Source organism: Protomyctophum parallelum, assembly GCF_964188405.1.
Source record: "Protomyctophum parallelum genome assembly, chromosome: 4".
NCBI lineage: Eukaryota > Metazoa > Chordata > Actinopteri > Myctophiformes > Myctophidae > Protomyctophum > Protomyctophum parallelum.
The window spans coordinates 56,324,603-56,347,272 of NC_139700.1; the positions used below are offsets into that span (position 1 = coordinate 56,324,603).

Consider the following 22,670-nt stretch of genomic DNA (forward strand, 5'->3'; position numbering starts at 1 on the left):
GTTCTCCCCGTGTCCCCTAGGGTAGGTACCCTCACATGTTCTCCCCGTGTCCCCTATAGGGTAGGTACCCTCACATGTTCTCCCCGTGTCCCCTATAGGGTAGGTACCCTCACATGTTCTCCCCGTGTCCCCTAGGGTAGATACCCTCACATGTTCTCCCCGTGTCCCCTAGGGTAGGTATACCCTCACATGTTCTCCCCGTGTACCCTAGGGTAGGTACCCTCACATGTTCTCCCCGTGTCCCCTAGGGTAGGTATACCCTCACATGTTCTCCCCGTGTCCCCTATAGGGTAGGTACCCTCACATGTTCTCCCCGTGTCCCCTAGGGTAGGTACCCTCACATGTTCTCCCCGTGTCCCCTAGGGTAGGTACCCTCACATGTTCTCCCCTTGTCCCCTAGGGTAGGTACCCTCACATGTTCTCCCCGTGTCCCCTAGGGCAGGTACCCTCACATGTTCTCCCCTTGTCCCCTAGGGTAGGTACCCTCACATGTTCTCCCCGTGTCCCCTAGGGTAGGTACCCTCACATGTTCTCCCCGTGTCCCCTATAGGGTAGGTACCCTCACATGTTCTCCCCGTGTCCCCTAGGGTAGGTACCCTCACATGTTCTCCCCATGTCCCCTAGGGTAGGTACCCTCACATGTTCTCCCCGTGTCCCCTAGGGTAGATACCCTCACATGTTCTCCCCGTGTCCCCTAGGGTAGGTACCCTCACATGTTCTCCCCGTGTCCCCTATAGGGTAGATACCCTCACATGTTCTCCCCGTGTCCCCTAGGGTAGGTACCCTCACATGTTCTCCCCGTGTCCCCTATAGGGTAGGTACCCTCACATGTTCTCCCCGTGTCCCCTAGGGTAAGTACCCTCACATGTTCTCCCCGTGTCCCCTAGGGTAGGTACCCTCACATGTTCTCCCCGTGTCCCCTAGGGTAGGTACCCTCACATGTTCTCCCCGTGTCCCCTAGGGTAGGTACCCTCACATGTTCTCCCCGTGTCCCCTAGGGTAGGTACCCTCACAAAAACATGCAGTAATCCTGGTCTCTAAACTGCCTCCCCCTGGCCAGCCGGGGCGCCTGATGGAGGGGAAAGGAACTGGTTGGAATAACGTGTTCCTTCCACGCGCTACGTCCAACCAGGGAAACTCCCCCCTGTCAGGTGTAAAGGAGCAACTTGGACACTTGGCATGAAGGAAGCATGAGGTTGGTCTCCCCTTGTCCCCCATATATGGGGACTAGGTTGGTCTCCCCATGTCCCCCATATATGGGGACTAGGTTGGTCTCCCCTTGTCCCCCATATATGGGGACTAGGTTGCTCTCCCCTTGTCCCCCATATATGGGGACTAGGTTGCTCTCCCCTTGTCGCCCATATATGGGGACTAGGTTGGTCTCCCCTTGTCCCCCATATATGGGGACTAGGTTGCTCTCCCCTTGTCCCCCATATATGGGGACTAGGTTGGTCTCCCCTTGTCCCCCATATATGGGGACTAGGTTGCTCTCCCCTTGTCCCCCATATATGGGGACTAGGTTGGTCTCCCCTTGTCCCCCATATATGGGGACTAGGTTGGTCTCCCCTTGTCCCCCATATATGGGGACTATGTTGGTCTCCCCTTGTCCCCCATATATGGGGACTAGGTTGCTCTCCCCTTGTCCCCCATATATGGGGACTAGGTTGGTCTCCCCTTGTCCCCCATATATGGGGACTAGGTTGTTCTCCCCTTGTCCCCCATATATGGGGACTAGGTTGGTCTCCCCTTGTCCCCCATATATGGGGACTAGGTTGGTCTCCCCTTGTCCCCCATATATGGGGACTAGGTTGCTCTCCCCTTGTCCCCCATATATGGGGACTAGGTTGCTCTCCCCTTGTCCCCCATATATGGGGACTAGGTTGGTCTCCCCTTGTCCCCCATATATGGGGACTAGGTTGCTCTCCCCTTGTCCCCCATATATGGGGACTAGGTTGCTCTCCCCTTGTCCCCCATATATGGGGACTAGGTTGGTCTCCCCTTGTCCCCCATATATGGGGACTAGGTTGGTCTCCCCTTGTCCCCCATATATGGGGACTAGGTTGCTCTCCCCTTGTCCCCCATATATGGGGACTAGGTTGCTCTCCCCTTGTCCCCCATATATGGGGACTAGGTTGGTCTCCCCTTGTCCCCCATATATGGGGACTAGGTTGGTCTCCCCTTGTCCCCCATATATGGGGACTAGGTTGGTCTCCCCTGTCCCCCATATATGGGGACTAGGTTGGTCTTCCCTTGTCCCCCATATATGGGGACTAGGTTGGTCTCCCCTTGTCCCCCATATATGGGGACTAGGTTGGTCTCCCCTTGTCCCCCATATATGGGGACTAGGTTGGTCTCCCCTTGTCCCCCATATATGGGGACTTGGTTGGTCTCCCCTTGTCCCTCATATATGGGGACTAGGTTGGTCTCCCCTTGTCCCCCATATATGGGGACTAGGTTGCTCTCCCCTTGTCCCTCATATATGGGGACTAGGTTGGTCTCCCCTTGTCCCCCATACATGGGGACTAGGTTGCTCTCCCCTTGTCCCCCATATATGGGGACTAGGTTGGTGGAGGGTGTGTAGAGCCCAGGATCACATTAGATGATTGACACAGGGGTGAAAAATGGGTTACAAAATCGTGGGATAAAAAAATATATATATATATATAAAAAAAAAAGAAGATGGTTAACGGTTTGACTTTGACACCACTATTAGGACTGTTGTCTCTCTCTCTGTCTCTCTCTCTCTCTCTGTCTCTGTCTCTGTCTCTCTCTCTCTCTCTCTCTCTCTCTCTCTCTCTCTCTCTCTCTCTCTGTCTCTCTCTCTCTCTCTCTCTCTCTCTCTCTCTCTCTCTCTCTCTCTCTCTGTCTCTGTCTCTGTCTCTCTCTCTCTCTGTCTCTCTCTCTCTCTCTCTCTCTCTCTCTCTCTCTCTCTCTCTCTCTCTCTGTCTCTCTCTCTCTCTCTCTCTCTCTCTCTGTCTCTGTCTCTGTCTCTCTCTCTGTCTGTCTGTCTGTCTCTCTCTCTCTCTCTCTCTCTCTCTCTCTCTCTCTCTCTCTCTCTCTCTCTCTCTCTCTCTCTCTCTCTCTCTCTCTGTGTCTGTCTGTCTGTCTCTCTCTCTCTCTCTCTCTCTCTCTCTCTCTCTCTCTCTCTCTGTGTCTCTCTCTCTCTCTCTCTCTCTCTCTCTCTCTCTCTCTCTCTCTCTCTCTCTCTCTCTCTCTCTCTCTCTCTCTCATATCATTGAAAAGGTTTTATTTTTTACACTTTGATGATATCCCTTGCCGAAAATGATCAAACTGTTTGACGGAAATCTCATTAATTTATTTATTCACAGACGGAGGTCAGCTATTGGCCTGCGGCTCCAACGCCTTTGGTCAGCTGGGTGTCGCTCAGCCAATCACACACTCCTGTGTGTTTCTGCAACTCGAGGTGAGTGACGTGATTGGGCGGCCGTCTCTTCCTGTTTTTTTAGACGGCTGGCGGACGGAAGTGACGCTCGCGTCACTGAGCAGTTAACGGGCAATCATGGGCACTAGATCTGCCCGTAAACATCAAGTTTAGCAGCAGATACAGTTAATATACGGTGATATACAGTATGCAGGGTTGGCGAAAGGGCCTTTCTGTGTGGAGTTTGCATGTTCTCCCCGTGTCCCCTAGGGTAGGTACCCTCACATGTTCTCCCTGTGTCCCCTAGGGTAGGTACCCTCACATGTTCTCCCCGTGTCCCCTAGGGTAGGTACCCTCACATGTTCTCCCCGTGTCCCCTAGGATAGGTACCCTCACATGTTCTCCCCGTGTCCCCTAGGGTAGGTACCCTCACATGTTCTCCCCGTGTCCCCTAGGGTAGGTAACCTCACATGTTCTCCCCGTGTCCCCTAGGGTAGGTACCCTCACATGTTCTCCCCGTGTCCCCTAGGGTAGGTACCCTCACATGTTCTCCCCGTGTCCCCTAGGGTAGGTACCCTCACATGTTCTCCCCGTGTCCCCTAGGGTAGGTACCCTCACATGTTCTCCCCGTGTCCCCTAGGGTAGGTACCCTCACATGTTCTCCCCGTGTCCCCTAGGGTAGGTACCCTCACATGTTCTCCCCGTGTCCCCTATAGGGTAGGTACCCTCACATGTTCTCCCCATGTCCCCTAGGGTAGGTACCCTCACATGTTCTCCCCGTGTCCCCTAGGGTAGGTACCCTCACATGTTCTCCCCGTGTCCCCTAGGGTAGGTACCCTCACATGTTCTCCCCGTGTCCCCTATAGGGTAGGTACCCTCACATGTTCTCCCCGTGTCCCCTAGGGTAGATACCCTCACATGTTCTCCCCGTGTCCCCTATAGGGTAGGTACCCTCACATGTTCTCCCCGTGTCCCCTAGGGTAGATACCCTCACATGTTCTCCCCGTGTCCCCTATAGGGTAGGTACCCTCACATGTTCTCCCCGTGTCCCCTATAGGGTAGGTACCCTCACATGTTCTCCCCGTGTCCCCTAGGGTAGATACCCTCACATGTTCTCCCCGTGTCCCCTAGGGTAGGTACCCTCACATGTTCTCCCCGTGTCCCCTAGGGTAGGTACCCTCACATGTTCTCCCCGTGTCCCCTATAGGGTAGGTACCCTCACAAAAACATGCAGTAATCCTGGTCTCTAAACTGCCTCCCCCTGGCCAGCCGGGGCGCCTGATGGAGGGGAAAGGAACTGGTTGGAATAACGTGTTCCTTCCACGCGCTACGTCCAACCAGGGAAACTCCCCCCTGTCAGGTGTAAAGGAGCAACTTGGACACTCAAGCATGAAGGAAGCATGAGTTAAGTCCGTTGCTCTCCCCAGGTTGGTGGAGGGTGTGTAGAGCCCAGGATCACATTAGATGATTGACACCGGGGTGAAAAATGGGTTACAAAATCGTGGGATAAAAAATATATAGGAAAAAATAAATAAAAAATAGAGTTCATCATGGGTGTATGTATGTATACGACTAAGCAAAAAGTCTAAAACGTATAGCTCTTGTTCAGCAATCTGATTGCTGACAAATAAAAGCTGTTCAAGAGCCTCGTAGGACTGCTCCTGAAACGCCTGCCTGGCCGTGGGTGCTTTGAACAGGCTGTGGCTGGGGTGCTCATCTCCTTCTCTATCATCTGTTGGCATGGCAACCTCACCATTAATAACCCATTCTGACCGTCACCCATTTTGGTGTCGGCATCGTGTCGTGCTTTAGCTATTGAAAAATAGCAGATCTACAAGCTCGTATCGCGCCACCGAGTGGCGCGATACGAGCTTGTAGGTCTGCTATTTTTTGAAAAATCGAAGAACGACTGACATTTTTTAGAATCTGATCTCAGGTCAGAATGGGTTCATCAGACCAGTGTGGAAACCTTGTATGAATCTGATCTCAGGTCAGAATGGGATAAAGATAAAAACATTCTCTTAGAATTATTGTGAAAACTGGCATGGAGATGGAGAGAGCCTCGATCCCTTCTACAGCAGACAGCTGCTCCTGAGGGCGTGCGAAGACATGAAGGCATAACCCGTTCTGACCTGAGATCAGATTCTATAAACGTCTTCTACCTCCTGACAGTTTACCATTCTGACCTGAGATCAGATTCTAAAAAAACGTCTTCTACCTCCTGACAGTTTACCATTCTGACCTGAGATCAGATTCTAAAAAAACGTCTTCTACCTCCTGACAGTTTTCCATTCTGACCTGAGATCAGATTCTAAACATGTCTTCTACATCCTTGACCGTTTTCATTCTGACCTGAGATCAGATTCTATAAAATGTCTTCTACCTCCTGACAGTTTTCCATTCTGACCTGAGATCAGATTCTAAAAAATGTCTTCTACCTCCTGACAGTTTTCCATTCTGACCTGAGATCAGATTCTAATAAAATGTCTTCTACATCCTGACAGTTTTCTGACAAAGCTATGTTTCTATGTCGGTCGTTACGTCAGATCTACAAGCTCGTAGCGCGTCACTCGGTGGCGCGCTACGAGCTTGTAGATCTGATATTTTCCAATAGCTAAAGCATGACATAAATACTATAACACTCAAAGGGGGTTCCCGCCCAGAATGGGATAAAGGCATGAAAGCATAAATCCTGCCGTTGGGGAGGATAATGCCTCCCACCCACTCCACTCAGAGGACAGCCTGTCTGTCCCTCAGCCTGTCTGTCCCTCAGCCTGTCTGTCCCACCCACTCCACTCAGAGGACAGCCTGTCTGTCCCTCAGCCTGTCTGTCCCACCCACTCCACTCAGAGTACAGCCTGTCTGTCCCTCAGCCTGTCTGTCCCACCCACTCCACTCAGAGGACAGCCTGTCTGTCCCACAGCCTGTCTGACCCACCCACTCCACTCAGAGTACAGCCTGTCTGTCCCTCTGCCTGTCTGTCCCTCAGCCTGTCTGTCCCTCTGCCTGTCTGTCCCTCAGCCTGTCTGTCCCTCTGCCTGTCTGACCCACCCACTCCACTCAGAGTACAGCCTGTCTGACCCTCTGCCTGTCTGACCCTCTGCCTGTCTGACCCACCCACTCCACTCAGAGGACAGCCTGTCTGTCCCTCTGCCTGTCTGTCCCTCTGCCTGTCTGTCCACCCTCAGCCTGTCTGTCCACCCACAGCCTGTCTGTCCCTCCCACTCCACTCAGAGTACAGCCTGTCTGTCCCTCTGCCTCGGTGACTGCAGCCAACGCTGCCAATAACATGTGATGATACGCTGAAACCAGCACTTTATGCACTCTTTATATCCTAGCACTTTTTTTTCTGATGTAGCCTTTCTTATTTTTTATTTTTTTTATTCTATCCCCGGCCGCACTAGCTGCGCCCAGCCCTCTGTTTATGCCATGGTGTCTGATGTCCTGTATTGTTTGTATGTTTAACCCAATTTGGGGCGGATCGAACCCCTTTTGGTGTTATAGCATTATGTTATGCTTTATAGCTAATGGAAAAATAGCAGATCTACAAGCTCATAGGTCTGCTATTTTTTGTGTTTTCAGTGCGTGCCGCTGAGAAATTGACGCGTCGGCAAAGAAACACGTTGCCGACGCGTCAAGTTGCAGCTAGCCTCGGAAACCCAGACAAAGTCTGAGTCCACTTCATTTCGGCTTAGGGCCGATTCATACTCTGTAGAGCCTACAATGTGACGTCATTTGGCTCTGTAGAGCCTACAATGTGACGTCATTTGGCTCTGTAGAGCCTACAATGTGACGTCATTTGGCTCTGTAGAGCCTACAATGTGACGTCATTTGGCTCTGTAGAGCCTACAATGTGACGTCATTTGGCTCTGTAGAGCCTACGATGTGACGTCATTTGGCTCTGTAGCGCCTACAATGTGACGTCATTTGGCTCTGTAGAGCCTACAATGTGACGTCATTTGGCTCTGTAGAGCCTACAATGTGACGTCATTTGGCTCTGTAGAGCCTACAATGTGACGTCATTTGGCTCTGTAGAGACTACAATGTGACGTCATTTGGCTCTGTAGAGCCTACAATGTGACGTCATTTGGCTCTGTAGAGCCTACAATGTGACGTCATTTGGCTCTGTAGAGCCTACAATGTGACGTCATTTGGCTCTGTAGAGCCTACAATGTGACGTCATTTGGCTCTGTAGCGCCTACAATGTGACGTCATTTGGCTCTGTAGAGCCTACAATGTGACGTCATTTGGCTCTGTAGAGCCTACAATGTGACGTCATTTGGCTCTGTAGAGCCTACAATGTGACGTCATTTGGCTCTGTAGAGCCTACAATGTGACGTCATCTTCGGTGCTACTGAAATTTTCTGACGAGCCGAAATCATTTGGGCACTACAGCGCCGAAACAGCGGTAAAATAGGAGTATGAATCGGCCCTTAGAGTAGCGAGGAAGGGATTTGTCTTAGACCCAGAGGGCCCTCATGGTGGATGAGCTGTCTCAGACCCAGAGGGCCCTCATGGTGGATGAGCTGTCTTAGACCCAGAGGGCCCTCATGGTGGATGAGCTGTCTTAGACCCAGAGGGCCCTCATGGTGGATGAGCTGTCTTAGACCCAGAGGGCCCTCATGGTGGATGAGCTGTCTCAGACCCAGAGGGCCCTCATGGTGGATGAGCTGTCTTAGACCCAGAGGGCCCTCATGGTGGATGAGCTGTCTTAGACCCAGAGGGCCCTCATGGTGGATGAGCTGTCTCAGACCCAGAGGGCCCTCATGGTGGATGAGCTGTCTTAGACCCAGAGGGCCCGCATGGTGGATGAGCTGTCTAACGCCAGGGCTCCACTGGGCGCGTCGCGTCTCCGTCGCGTCCTGCTCGTGTCATGACAACGTCAACGTCACGCTAGAGGTGCTCCACCGCGGGCTTTTGAAAACTGCGCGTCAGCAACATTTTTTTGTACATGACTGGACGCGTGCGTGCGTCAAAAAACAAACCGGGGCAATTTTTGAGTAACCGAACGCAGCACAACGCAACGCAACGCGGGCAGTGGAGCCACCCTCCATTGATTAAAAGGGCACATTCCCGACGTTGACGGAGACGCGACGCAGACGCGACGCAGACGCGCCCAGTGGAGCCCTGGCGTAAGACCCAAAGGGCCCGCATGGTGGATGAGCTGTCTTAGACCCAAAGGGCCCGCATGGTGGATGAGCTGTCTTAGACACAAAGGGCCCGCATGGTGGATGAGCTGCGCGGGGGCAGGATAAAGAGGCTCTCCTCCTACGTAGACCGTCAAGCGTAGCCTCTTATGCCAACGTCACCGCAGTGAAGCACTCTCTGCTGATTTATGATCCTCTGCACCTTTGTTAAATTGACGCGCACGCACGCACACACACACACACACACACACACACACACACACACACACACACACACACACACACACACACACACACACGCACACACAGTATTATGTCCATTAATTATGTCCAGTAAATCAAGTATGACGGATCTCAACCTGTGTTTCTGCCATTGCATTATTATTATTTCATGGCAGGAACCCATAATTATATTGTGATTTCTCTCCAGACTGTAACAGACGCAGTTAATCAGTAATATTAATATCTCTCTCCAGACTGTAACAGACGCAGTTAATCAGTAATATTAATATTATTATTAATCAGTAATATTAATATCTCTCTCCAGACTGTAACAGAAGCAGTGGTCAGTAATATTAATATTAATATCTCTCTCCAGACTGTAACAGAAGCAGTGGTCAGTAATATTAATATTAATCAGTAATATTAATATCTCTCTCCAGACTGTAACAGAAGCAGTGGTCAGTAATATTAATATTAATCAGTAATATTAATATCTCTCTCCAGACTGTAACAGAAGCAGTGGTCAGTAATATTAATATTAATCAGTAATATTAATATCTCTCTCCAGACTGTAACAGAAGCAGTGGTCAGTAATATTAATATTAATCAGTAATATTAATATCTCTCTCCAGACTGTAACAGAAGCAGTGGTCAGTAATATTAATATTAATATTAATCAGTAATATTAATATCTCTCTCCAGACTGTAACAGAAGCAGTGGTCAGTAATATTAATATTAATATTAATATTAATATCTCTCCAGACTGTAACAGAAGCAGTGGTCAGTAATATTAATATTAATCAGTAATATTAATATCTCTCTCCAGACTGTAACAGAAGCAGTGGTCAGTAATATTAATATTAATATTAATCAGTAATATTAATATCTCTCTCCAGACTGTAACAGAAGCAGTGGTCAGTAATATTAATATTAATCAGCAATATTAATATCTCTCTCCAGACTGTAACAGAAGCAGTGGTCAGTAATATTAATATTAATATCTCTCTCCAGACTGTAACAGAAGCAGTGGTCAGTAATATTAATATTAATATTAATCAGTAATATTAATATCTCTCTCCAGACTGTAACAGAAGCAGTGGTCAGTAATATTAATATTAATCAGTAATATTAATATCTCTCTCCAGACTGTAACAGAAGCAGTGGTCAGTAATATTAATATTAATATTAATCAGTAATATTAATATCTCTCTCCAGACTGTAACAGAAGCAGTGGTCAGTAATATTAATATGAATCAGTAATATTAATATCTCTCTCCAGACTGTAACAGAAGCAGTGGTCAGTAATATTAATATTAATATGAATATCTCTCCAGACTGTAACAGAAGCAGTGGTCAGTAATATTAATATTAATCAGTAATATTAATATCTCTCTCCAGACTGTAACAGAAGCAGTGGTCAGTAATATTAATCAGTAATATTAATATCTCTCCAGACTGTAACAGAAGCAGTGGTCAGTAATATTAATCAGTAATATTAATATCTCTCCAGACTGTAACAGAAGCAGTGGTCAGTAATATTAATCAGTAATATTAATATCTCTCCAGATTGTAACAGAAGCAGTGGTCAGTAATATTAATATTAATCAGTAATATTCATATCTCTCTCCAGACTGTAACAGAAGCAGTGGTCAGTAATATTAATATTAATCAGTAATATTAATATCTCTCTCCAGACTGTAACAGAAGCAGTGGTCAGTAATATTAATATTAATCAGTAATATTAATATCTCTCTCCAGACTGTAACAGAAGCAGTGGTCAGTAATATTAATATTAATCAGTAATATTAATATCTCTCTCCAGACTGTAACAGAAGCAGTGGTCAGTAATATTAATATTAATCAGTAATATTAATATCTCTCTCCAGACTGTAACAGAAGCAGTGGTCAGCGTGGCAGCAGGACTCAGACACTCTGTAGCTGTGACAGGTTATTATTATTATTGTTATTATTATTATTGTCATTATTATTATTATTATTATTATTATTATTATTATTATTATTATTATTATTATTAACTCCATGCATGCGGTTGTGACATTTATACATGTGTGTAATTTCAGGGTGTGCGCGTGTGTGTGTGTGTGCGCGTGTGTGTGTGTGTGTGTGTGTGTGTGTGTGTGTGTGTGTGTGTGTGTGTGTGTGTGTGTGTGTGTGTGTGTGTGTGTGTGTGTGTGTGTGTGTGTGTGTGTGTGTGTGTGTGTGTGTGTGTGTGTGTGTGTGTGTGTGTACGATGTGTAGTTTCAGGGGGCGTGTACCAGTGGGGAACTGGACTGGCCAATCAGGCCAAGAGAGCGCTGAGGCCACTTCCTGTTCCTGCACACCTCTGCTCCACACTGCCCTCTGTGGTGCCAGGTAGGAACTACAGCCCCCACAATGCCCTCTGTGGTGCCAGGAGTCTGGGACGTGTGGAGCGTTGTCCAGGGTGTTTTAGAGAAGGGAGAAGAGTCTGGGACGCGTGGAGCGTTGTCCAGGGTGTTTTAGAGAAGGGAGAAGAGTCTGGGACGTGTGGAGCGTTGTCCAGGGTGTTTTAGAGAAGGGGGAAGAGTCTGGGACGTGTGGAGCGTTGTCCAGGGTGTTTTAGAGAAGGGAGAAGAGTCTGGGACGTGTGGAGCGTTGTCCAGGGTGTTTTAGAGAAGGGAGAAGAGTCTGGGACGTGTGGAGCGTTGTCCAGGGTGTTTCAGAGAAGGGAGAAGAGTCTGGGACGTGTGGAGCGTTGTCCAGGGTGTTTTAGAGAAGGGAGAAGAGTCTGGGACATGTGGAGCGTTGTCCAGGGTGTTTTAGAGAAGGGAGAAGAGTCTGGGACGTGTGGAGCGTTGTCCAGGGTGTTTTAGATAAGGGAGAAGGGTCTGGGACGTGTGGAGCGTTGTCCAGGGTGTTTTAGAGAAGGGAGAAGAGTCTAGGACGTGTGGAGCGTTGTCCAGGGTGTTTCAGAGAAGGGAGAAGAGTCTGGGACGTGTGGAGCGTTGTCCAGGGTGTTTTAGAGAAGGGAGAAGAGTCTGGGACGTGTGGAGCGTTGTCCAGGGTGTTTTAGAGAAGGGAGAAGAGTCTGGGACGTGTGGAGCGTTGTCCAGGGTGTTTTAGAGAAGGGAGAAGAGTCTGGGACGTGTGGAGCGTTGTCCAGTGTGTTTTAGAGAAGGGAGAAGAGTCTGGGACGTGTGGAGCGTTGTCCAGGGTGTTTTAGAGAAGGGAGAAGAGTCTGGGACGTGTGGAGCGTTGTCCAGGGTGTTTTAGAGAAGGGAGAAGAGTCTGGGACGTGTGGAGCGTTGTCCAGGGTGTTTTAGAGAAGGGAGAAGAGTCTGGGACGTGTGGAGCGTTGTCCAGTGTGTTTTAGAGAAGGGAGAAGAGTCTGGGACGTGTGGAGCGTTGTCCAGGGTGTGTTAGAGAAGGGAGAAGAGTCTGGGACGTGTGGAGCGTTGTCCAGGGTGTTTTAGAGAAGGGAGAAGAGTCTGGGACGTGTGGAGCGTTGTCCAGGGTGTTTTAGAGAAGGGAGAAGAGTCTGGGACGTGTGGAGCGTTGTCCAGGGTGTTTTAGAGAAGGGAGAAGAGTCTGGGACGTGTGGAGCGTTGTCCATGGTGTTTTAGAGAAGGGAGAAGAGTCTGGGACGTGTGGAGCGTTGTCCAGGGTGTTTTAGAGAAGGGAGAAGAGTCTGGGACGTGTGGAGCGTTGTCCAGGGTGTTTTAGAGAAGGGAGAAGAGTCTGGGACGTGTGGAGCGTTGTCCAGGGTGTTTTAGAGAAGGGAGAAGAGTCTGGGACGTGTGGAGCGTTGTCCAGGGTGTTATAGAGAAGGGAGAAGAGTCTGGGACGTGTGGAGCGTTGTCCAGGGTGTTTTAGAGAAGGGAGAAGAGTCTGGGACGTGTGGAGCGTTATCCAGGGTGTTTTAGAGAAGGGAGAAGAGTCTGGGACGTGTGGAGCGTTGTCCAGGGTGTTTTAGAGAAGGAGAAGAGTCTGGGACGTGTGGAGCGTTGTCCAGGGTGTTTTAGAGAAGGGAGAAGAGTCTGGGACGTGTGGAGCGTTGTCCAGGGTGTTTTAGAGAAGGGAGAAGAGTCTGGGACGTGTGGAGTGTTGTCCAGGGTGTTTTAGAGAAGGGAGAAGAGTCTGGGACGTGTGGAGCGTTGTCCAGGGTGTTTTAGAGAAGGGAGAAGAGTCTGGGACGTGAAACTTTTCACGTCGAGATCGACAAGTAGAGATTAGACCAGCCTAATTGAAATAGCAGATCTACAAGCACATGAGTAGATCTAGTACAGTAGATCAGATATTTTAACTACTTCTTAATTATTATAATTTCTATTCATAGAATGTCTTGGATCTGTTTGTTTTAAAATCTATACAATTATTTTATAAATATAAATAATAAATATTTTTAAATGTACGGAAGAAAAAAATACAAATACATGTTTTCCATGAGTTTGACCTTCTGTCATGTTGCAGGTGTGGATCAGGTGACACCACGCATGGTAGCAGCAGGCTCCTCCCACTGCGTCTACCTCACAGGTGAGATCTCGTTAACTCAGGCTCCTCCCACTGTGTCTACCTCACAGGTGATATCTCGTTAACGCTTGCATGGTTTCATCTGCGGATTCGGGTTCTTGGAAGCCACTGCGTTAGTTTTACTGGGGTTAGGTTTAGGTATAGTTTCACTGAGGTTAGGGTTAGGGTTAGGTTTAGGTATAGTTTCACTGAGGTTAGGGTTAGGGTTAGGTTTAGGTATAGTTTCACTGAGGTTAGGGTTAGGGTTAGGTTTAGGTATAGTTTACTGAGGTTAGGGTTAGGGTTAGGTTTAAGTGTAGTTTTACTGAGGTTAAGGTTAGGGTTAGGTTTAGGTGTAGTTTTACTGAGGTTAGGTTTAGGTATAGTTTTACTGAGGTTAAGGTTAGGTTTAGGTATAGTTTTACTGAGGTTAAGGTTAGGGTTAGGTTTAGGTATAGTTTTACTGAGGTTAAGGTTAGGTATAGGTATAGTTTTACTGAGGTTAGGGTTAGGGTTAGGTTTAGGTATTGTTTTACTGAGGTTAAGGTTAGGGTTAGGTTTAGGTATAGTTTTACTGAGGTTAAGGTTAGGTTTAGGTATAGTTTTACTGAGGTTAAGGTTAGGGTTAGGTTTAGGTATAGTTTTACTGAGGTTAAGGTTAGGGTTAGGTTTAGGTGTAGTTTTACTGAGGTTAAGGTTAGGTTTAGGTATAGTTTTACTGAGGTTAAGGTTAGGGTTAGGTTTAGGTATAGTTTACTGAGGTTAAGGTTAGGGTTAGGTTTAGGTATAGTTTCACTGAGGTTAGGGTTTGGGTTAGGTTTAAGTGTAGGCTGTCAATCACAGCGACTGGCCAGTCACAGCGCACCATTTACTGAAACCCGCAGATGAAACCATGGCAGCGAGAAAAATAGTCGTTTATCTTCTTCCTTCCTTCCTTCCTCCTCTCGCTGGGATGCACTGACGTCTGTCAGCCACTGGGTGGCAGCAAAGACTCACACACAGACAGACCAGACCAATGAAACAGTTCAGGAGGAACCCCCCCCCCCCCTATATATAACTATAGGGTCCTGTGTGTGTGTGTGTGTGTGTGTGTGTGTGTGTGTGTGCAGTGTTTTTATTTAAAAAGCCAGTGACGTCATTCAGAGTGTCTTTTAGTCAAAACAATTCACCAAAGAAAACAGCATGATAAAAAGGGGAGTGTCCATAAATCCGACCTCTTAGTCCGACGTAAATTGAAATGATGACCTCTTCGGGGGTTAAACAGGTCTGAGTAACTTGGTTGGTTGTTGAAATAAGACCATTTGCAAAAGGGAAATGTGTCATAGGCCTATATGTGAAATGGATCTTTCACTTTAATTTACAGTTGGAGTCATTTTATCGTCTACTCAGCCTTACGTGAACTTTGAACACCCCGGACCGTTTTTTGAGTGGTGCAACCACTCCTACAACCAGCTTGCAATGTCCTCGCACCTGTTTGTGTGTCTGTGTGAGCATGAGTATGTGACTTAATAATAGCAGTAGGGGGCGCCAGAAACAGTGAGAGGGGTAGTGACTCTAATGAGAGAGAGAGAGAGAGAGAGAGAGAGAGAGAGACAGAGAGAGGGGGGAATTGCACCACTCAGTTCACACGTGTGTGATTTTTATTTAAGTTCCATTTGATATTCATTTTAGCTGCCCCGCCCCCTTGCATTGTAACTTAATTCAAACTCCATTTTAACCTTGATAATAAAGTGTATTTGTATTTGTAGGCTATAGCACCTTTCATACATAAATGCAACTCAAAGTGCTTCACAGGGCAGAACATAAAAACTGCAATAAAACACAGGCCAGCAGTTATAAAATAATAAATAAAAGCATAAAAACAGAGATGGATGATCTCAAAGGACACCTACGGACGGCTGCAATTTGAAACTGGCCCCCGTAAAATCTGAATCCCCCCCCACCCCTTTCCCCCCTCACTGTATATGTTTCTTTTCCCTTTTTACCTCCTTTATGATGATTTCCTGTTTTGACTATATAGTTTTGTATATTTGTACGTCTCTTAATGTTTTGATGAATTGAACATGGTGGACCCTCTTGTAAACAAGTGTAATGCTTTATGGTGTCATCCACTCACAGTTAACAGTCTTTGTATTGAGTTGTATACTTGAAATGTACTGTAATTCTGCAAACTGTTAATAAATACTTCAATCAATCAATGATAGATCTTAGACTTCTTAGAGTATTGATTGTAAACATCCGTCCTTGGTTCTGGACACTGCCCTCCTAATATGTGAGGAGACCGTGCTTTGGTTTTTACAATTACTTTAATCTATTTTAATTACTTTTTAATTGACGGCTACAAAGACTCGTCTGACTCACTTTACGCTCATCATCTTTAATCAGATCAAATACTCATCATCACATCTTCATCATCATCATCATCATCATCATCATCATCATCATCATCATCATCATCATCATCATCACATAGAAACTATAGAATTCATCCTGATCCATAAATGACAAACAGTTCAATATAAAACATGTTATCAGTAATAATCATAATTATCAAACATGTCACCATTACACCAATAATTATAATTACAAACTGATCATTTAAACACTACACAGTGGTCTCCAATGTTAATATTGATCACAATAGATACTATAGGGATCACATGGTTAGTGAATACAAATATGAAAGAGAAATCACACTTGTGTGAAGTGAGAGGCGCTCTTATCATCATACATCACATTCCATGCTCAACCAATCAGATCATTGCTATGCACACACAGTGCTCAGCCAATCAGATCATTGCTATGACACACACACACACACACACACACACAAACACACAGCAGGGCATGGGAGGGGCTAGCGAGCCTCAAAAATCACACCTGTGTGAAGTGATGGGCGCTCTCATCATTTTGTAACTGAACAATACATTAATTAAATAATCACTGCAAACGATTTAAAATAATATTAATAATTATTAAATAATAATTAATAATGAATGACCTGCCATAAAACGATAGACCTTTAATCAATACCAGATCAATATATTTTGGAGGTGTTTTTATTGGACGCCAGACGTTCTAACTGTGGTTTTCCAGAGTGACACAGATCTTCCCTGGTAACATCTTCAGAGACTTATCATCACCACAATTACCATTATAAATGTATGGAAACAGTGTCTCAGTGAAGGTGTGTGTGAAGGTGTGCAGGTGTGTGTTAGAATCAGGATCAGAGAAGGACAGCTGTCCTCTGTCCCAGTCCAGCTGGACTCTGATCCTCCGGGCTTTCTGATTCACTGAGAGAACAGTCCTCTGATAATCATAACCATCAGGTCCTGATGAGGAGTATGCTGTGTATTCATCCCTATAGAACTCTATTCTCCAGCATCCTCTCCCTGTGTCTCCCTCCCTACAGTACGACTCCTCACACACACCTACCACCCAGTATTTATTGTCTCCAACCTCAACATCCCAGCTGTGAGACCCTGAGTCAAAGCCCTCAGAACCCTGGACTCCGGCCCCGCCAAACCTCTCTGTGTTGTCAGGAAGCTGCTGCTTCTCTTCTTCAAATCTCACACTGGTCAGATCATCAGACAGCAGGAGATATGGACCAGCAGTGTTGGGGTCCAGGACGACAGGAGTGTAGGAGACAATGTCCTTCATCTTGTCCCAGACTCTGAAGGTCAGGTTCTTCAGGTGTTTGGCCTGGTCTATCAGCGCTCCTCCTGAGAGCGGCGGTGGGTCCTGCAGGGTGAGCTGGACTCCCTCCATGGTGGTCTTGTAGTTCTGCAGGAAGGAGACGTGGTCGTCGGCTCTCAGCTGGTCCTCGGCAGCTTGGATTGCGTTGGAGAGGGTTTCCATTTCTCTGCTCAGAGCCTCAATCCTCTCCTTCATCTCCTGACTCTTCTGAGCCTCTTCCTCCCGCAGAGCGGCCATCCTGGCCTCCTCTTCCTCCTGTAGGAACCGGCGGAGATTCTCAAACTGTTCCTTGATCTGCGTCTCTGTGTTCCTGGCCTGAACCTTCATGTGGTTTTCTGTTATGTCGTAATTTGTTTTAACTTTATCAAAGACCATCAGTTTCCTCTTTAAAGACACCAGTGATTCCTGGACCTTCTGTTTGCAAAGTTCAGACGCTTCGTCCACGGGTAAGAACTTGTGTCCGGCGTGTTTCTTTGAGTCACGACACACGAGACACGCCAGCTGTTGGTCGTCCAGACAGAAGAGCTTGAGCTTCTCACCGTGTGCGCTGCAGAGGACCTCAGAGCTCAGCGACGACGAGCTCCGGCCTTTCTCCTCCAAGAGCTTCTCACACAGGTTCTTCAGAACAAAGTTTGTGAGAGGATTGTCCTTGGAGGATCTCCTCTGACAAACGGGACATTCCCTCGTTGGTCTTTCCGTCCACCATTCCTGCAGACAGTCTTTGCAGAAGCTGTGTCCACAGGACAGCACGACGGGACGTTTAAAGATGTCATGACACACGGGACAGCTCAGATCCTCTTCCTGACCAGTGAAACGGGAAGCCATTTTGGTCTGACGCTCCCTGACGCTCCCCGATCTGGAATGTTCTCTGAGGCTGTCGTTACACCGGAGGAATTCTACAATACAAAACAACAACCATAACATTATGAGTATCAATAGTAGTAATACTAATAATAATAATAACAATAATAATAAACTTTATTTATATAGCACCTTTCATACATACATGTAGCTCAAAGTACTTTACAGAGCAGAAAAGATAATAAAAACAAAAGCAAAACAAAACAAAACTGCTTTAAAACAGGCATGCAGTTAAAACAATAGAACAATAATGCAGTGTCAAATCAGGCAAAGGCAGATATTTAAAAACTCACTCACTTCTGTTCTTACCTCAGTGGAGATGGTATCAGATAACAGTCTGTCGGTCTGCCAGGTTGTCTAAATGATCCTCCGTCTATTAATTAATGGATCTATTTGTTTATTTATTGATCGATTGATATTTGTCTCTCTGATTGTTTTTCGCGTCTCAGTCTCTGACGAGAGAATTTCATTCTGAGAGAAATGCTGAGACGACTATAGAAGGAAATGGACTTTGATTCTTGTCCGTCTGATAACAGGAATGACACACACACACACACACACACACACACACACACACACACACACACACACACACACACACACACACCCTGTGTCAATAGACAATGACTCAAAGTTCATTTGTAGATGGCTGGTTGTACTGTTGCTCCGAGGTAGGAATAAATGTTGTTTTGTTGTGCTTAATGACTCTATGGAGACGCCACCATTACAACTGTTTCTAATACACAAGATGTGGCTCGGGGACCCCCAGGGGTCCTTGAAGGCGTTCCAGTGGGTCTCCAGCAACACGTAGTCCTAAAACATCCAATTCAGTTTAAAAACACTTAAAAATAAGAGGCCAATGTGAAATCTTTGGGGCAGAGGTTCAGCTGTGACGTTCAGGAGTCTGAGTGCAAAACATACTCTCTCCCCATGCCTTCGGCCTGGTGGAGACAACTAAACATACTCTCTCCCCATGCCTTCAGCCTGGTGGAGACAATAAAACATACTCTCTCCCCATGCCTTCAGCCTGGTGGAGACAACTAAACATACTCTCTCCCCATGCCTTCAGCCTGGTGGAGACAACTAAACATACTCTCTCCCCATGCCTTCGGCCTGGTGGAGACAATAAAACATACTCTCTCCCCATGCCTTCAGCCTGGTGGAGACAACTAAACATACTCTCTCCCCATGCCTTCAGCCTGGTGGAGACAACTAAACATACTCTCTCCCCATGCCTTCAGCCTGGTAGAGACAACTAAACATACTCTCTCCCCATGCCTTCGGCCTGGTGGAGACAACTAAACATACTCTCTCCCCATGCCTTCGGCCTGGTGGAGACAACTAAACATACTCTCTCCCCATGCCTTCGGCCTGGTGGAGACAATAAAACATACTCTCTCCCCATGCCTTCGGCCTGGTGGAGAAAACTAAACATACTCTCTCCCTATGCCTTCGGCCTGGTGGAGACAATAACACATACCCTCTCCCCATGCCTTCAGCCTGGTGGAGACAATAAAACATACTCTCTCCCCATGCCTTCAGCCTGGTGGAGACAACTAAACATACTCTCTCCCCATGCCTTCGGCCTGGTGGAGACAATAAAACATACTCTCCCCATGCCTTCGGCCTGGTGGAGACAATAAAACATACTCTCTCCCCATGCCTTCGGCCTGGTGGAGACAATAAAACATACTCTCTCCCCATGCCTTCAGCCTGGTGGAGACAATAAAACATACTCTCTCCCCATGCCTTCAGCCTGTTGGAGACAATAAAACATACTCTCTCCCCATGCCTTCGGCCTGGTGGAGACAATAAAACATACTCTCTCCCCATGCCTTCGGCCTGGTGGAGACAATAAAACATACTCTCTCCCCATGCCTTCGGCCTGGTGGAGACAACTAAACATACTCTCTCCCCATGCCTTCGGCCTGGTGGAGACAATAAAACATACTCTCTCCCCATGCCTTCGGCCTGGTGGAGACAACTAAACATACTCTCTACCCATGCCTTCAGCCTGGTGGAGACAACTAAACATACTCTCTCCCCATGCCTTCGGCCTGGTGGAGACAACTAAACATACTCTCTCCCCATGCCTTCGGCCTGGTGGAGACAATAAAACATACTCTCTACCCATGCCTTCAGCCTGGTGGAGACAATAAAACATACTCTCTCCCCATGCCTTCGGCCTGGTGGAGACAATAAAACATACTCTCTCCCCATGCCTTCAGCCTGGTGGAGACAACTAAACATACTCTCTCCCCATGCCTTCAGCCTGGTGGAGACAATAAAACATACTCTCTCCCCATGCCTTCGGCCTGGTGGAGACAATAAAACATACTCTCTCCCCATGCCTTCAGCCTGGTGGAGACAACTAAACATACTCTCTCCCCATGCCTTCAGCCTGGTGGAGACAATAAAACATCCTCTCTCCCCATGCCTTCGGCCTGGTGGAGACAATAAAACATACTCTCTCCCCATGCCTTCAGCCTGGTGGAGACAATAAAACATACTCTCTCCCCATGCCTTCGGCCTGGTGGAGACAATAAAACATACTCTCTCCCCATGCCTTCAGCCTGGTGGAGACAATAAAACATACTCTCTCCCCATGCCTTCAGCCTGGTGGAGACAACTAAACATACTCTCTCCCCATGCCTTCAGCCTGGTGGAGACAATAAAACATACTCTCTCCCCATGCCTTCAGCCTGGTGGAGACAACTAAACATACTCTCTCCCCATGCCTTCAGCCTGGTGGAGACAACTAAACATACTCTCTCCCCATGCCTTCAGCCTGGTGGAGACAACTAAACATACTCTCTCCCCATGCCTTCAGCCTGGTGGAGACAACTAAACATACTCTCTCCCCATGCCTTCAGCCTGGTGGAGACAATAAAACATACTCTCTCCCCATGCCTTCGGCCTGGTGGAGACAACTAAACATACTCTCTCCCCATGCCTTCAGCCTGGTGGAGACAATAAAACATACTCTCTCCCCATGCCTTCGGCCTGGTGGAGACAACTAAACATACTCTCTCCCCATGCCTTCAGCCTGGTAGAGACAATAAAACATACTCTCTCCCCATGCCTTCAGCCTGGTGGAGACAATAAAACATACTCTCTCCCCATGCCTTCGGCCTGGTGGAGACAATAAAACATACTCTCTCCCCATGCCTTCAGCCTGGTGGAGACAATAAAACATACTCTCTCCCCATGCCTTCGGCCTAGTGGAGACAATAAAACATACTCTCTCCCCATGCCTTCAGCCTGGTGGAGACAACTAAACATACTCTCTCCCCATGCCTTCGGCCTGGTGGAGACAATAAAACATACTCTCTCCCCATGCCTTCAGCCTGGTGGAGACAACTAAACATACTCTCTCCCCATGCCTTCGGCCTGGTGGAGACAACTAAACATACTCTCTCCCCATGCCTTCGGCCTGGTGGAGACAATAAAACATACTCTCTCCCCATGCCTTCAGCCTGGTGGAGACAATAAAACATACTCTCTCCCCATGCCTTCAGCCTGGTGGAGACAATAAAACATACTCTCTCCCCATGCCTTCGGCCTGGTGGAGACAATAAAACATACTCTCTCCCCATGCCTTCAGCCTGGTGGAGACAATAAAACATACTCTCTCCCCATGCCTTCGGCCTGGTGGAGACAATAAAACATACTCTCTCCCCATGCCTTCGGCCTGGTGGAGACAATAAAACATACTCTCTCCCCATGCCTTCGGCCTGGTGGAGACAATAAAACATACTCTCTCCCCATGCCTTCGGCCTGGTGGAGACAATAAAACATACTCTCTCCCCATGCCTTCGGCCTGGTGGAGACAATAAAACATACTCTCTCCCCATGCCTTCGGCCTGGTGGAGACAATAAAACATACTCTCTCCCTCACTGTATGTTTCTTTTCCCTTTTTACCTCCTTTATGATGATTTCCTGTTTTGACTATATAGTTGTGTCTATTTGTACGTCTCTTAATGTTTTGATGAATTGAACATGGTGGACCCTGTTGTAAACAAGTGTAATGCTTTATGGTGTCGTCCACTCACAGTTAACAGTCTTTGTATTGAGTTGTATACTTGAAATGTACTGTAATTCTGCAAACTGTTAATAAATACTTCAATCAATCAATGATAGATCTTAGACTTCTTAGAGTATTGATTGAAAACATCCATCCTTGGTTCTGGACACTGCCCTCCTAATATGTGAGGAGACCGTGCTTTTGTTTTTACAATTACTTTAATCTATTTTAATTACTTTTTAATTGACGGCTACAAACACACGTCTGACTCACTTTACGCTCATCATCTTTAATTAGATCAAATACTCATCAACACATCTTCATCATCATCATCATCATCATCATCACATATAAACTATAGAATTCATCCTGATCCATAAATGACAAACAGTTCAATATAAAACATGTTATCAGTAATAATCATATTTATCAAACATGTCACCATTACACCAATAATTATAATTACAAACTGATCATTTAAACACTACACAGTGGTCTCCAATGTTAATATTGATCACAATAGATACTATAGGGATCACATGGTTAGTGAATACAAATATGAAAGAAAAATCACACTTGTGTGAAGTGAGAGGCGCTCACATCATCATACATCACATTCCATGCTCAGCCAATCAGATCATTGCTATGCACTCACAGTGCTCAGCCAATCAGATCATTGCTATGGCACACACACACACACACACACACACACACACACACACACACACACACACACACACACACACACACACACACACACACACACACACAAAGCAGGGCATGGGAGGGGCTAGCGAGCCTCAAAAATCACACTTGTGTGAAATGAGGGGCGCTCTTATCATTTTGTA

General features: G+C 47.0%; 2 protein-coding genes across 2 annotated transcripts in view; one reads left to right on the forward strand and one right to left on the reverse strand.

Moving 5' to 3' along the window:
* sergef (secretion regulating guanine nucleotide exchange factor) overlaps positions 1 to 22,670 on the forward strand; it is a gene marked incomplete at its 5' end in the record, with an annotated part of 54,983 nt that overhangs the window by 9,079 nt on the left and 23,234 nt on the right. The window contains 4 exons of the mRNA XM_083762904.1: positions 3,330 to 3,424; positions 10,639 to 10,699; positions 11,012 to 11,125; positions 13,202 to 13,264. Coding sequence (XP_083619030.1) covers positions 3,330 to 3,424; positions 10,639 to 10,699; positions 11,012 to 11,125; positions 13,202 to 13,264 — 333 coding nt within the window. The remainder of the gene's footprint in view (positions 1 to 3,329; positions 3,425 to 10,638; positions 10,700 to 11,011; positions 11,126 to 13,201; positions 13,265 to 22,670) is intronic.
* On the reverse strand, positions 16,319 to 17,828 carry LOC310858002 (E3 ubiquitin-protein ligase TRIM35-like; the record flags this gene model as incomplete). Its single annotated transcript, XM_083764046.1, has 1 exon — positions 16,319 to 17,828. The coding sequence occupies exon 1, from the start codon at positions 17,759 to 17,761 to the stop codon at positions 16,319 to 16,321; it is 1,443 nt and encodes a 480-aa protein (XP_083620172.1). The 5' UTR covers positions 17,762 to 17,828.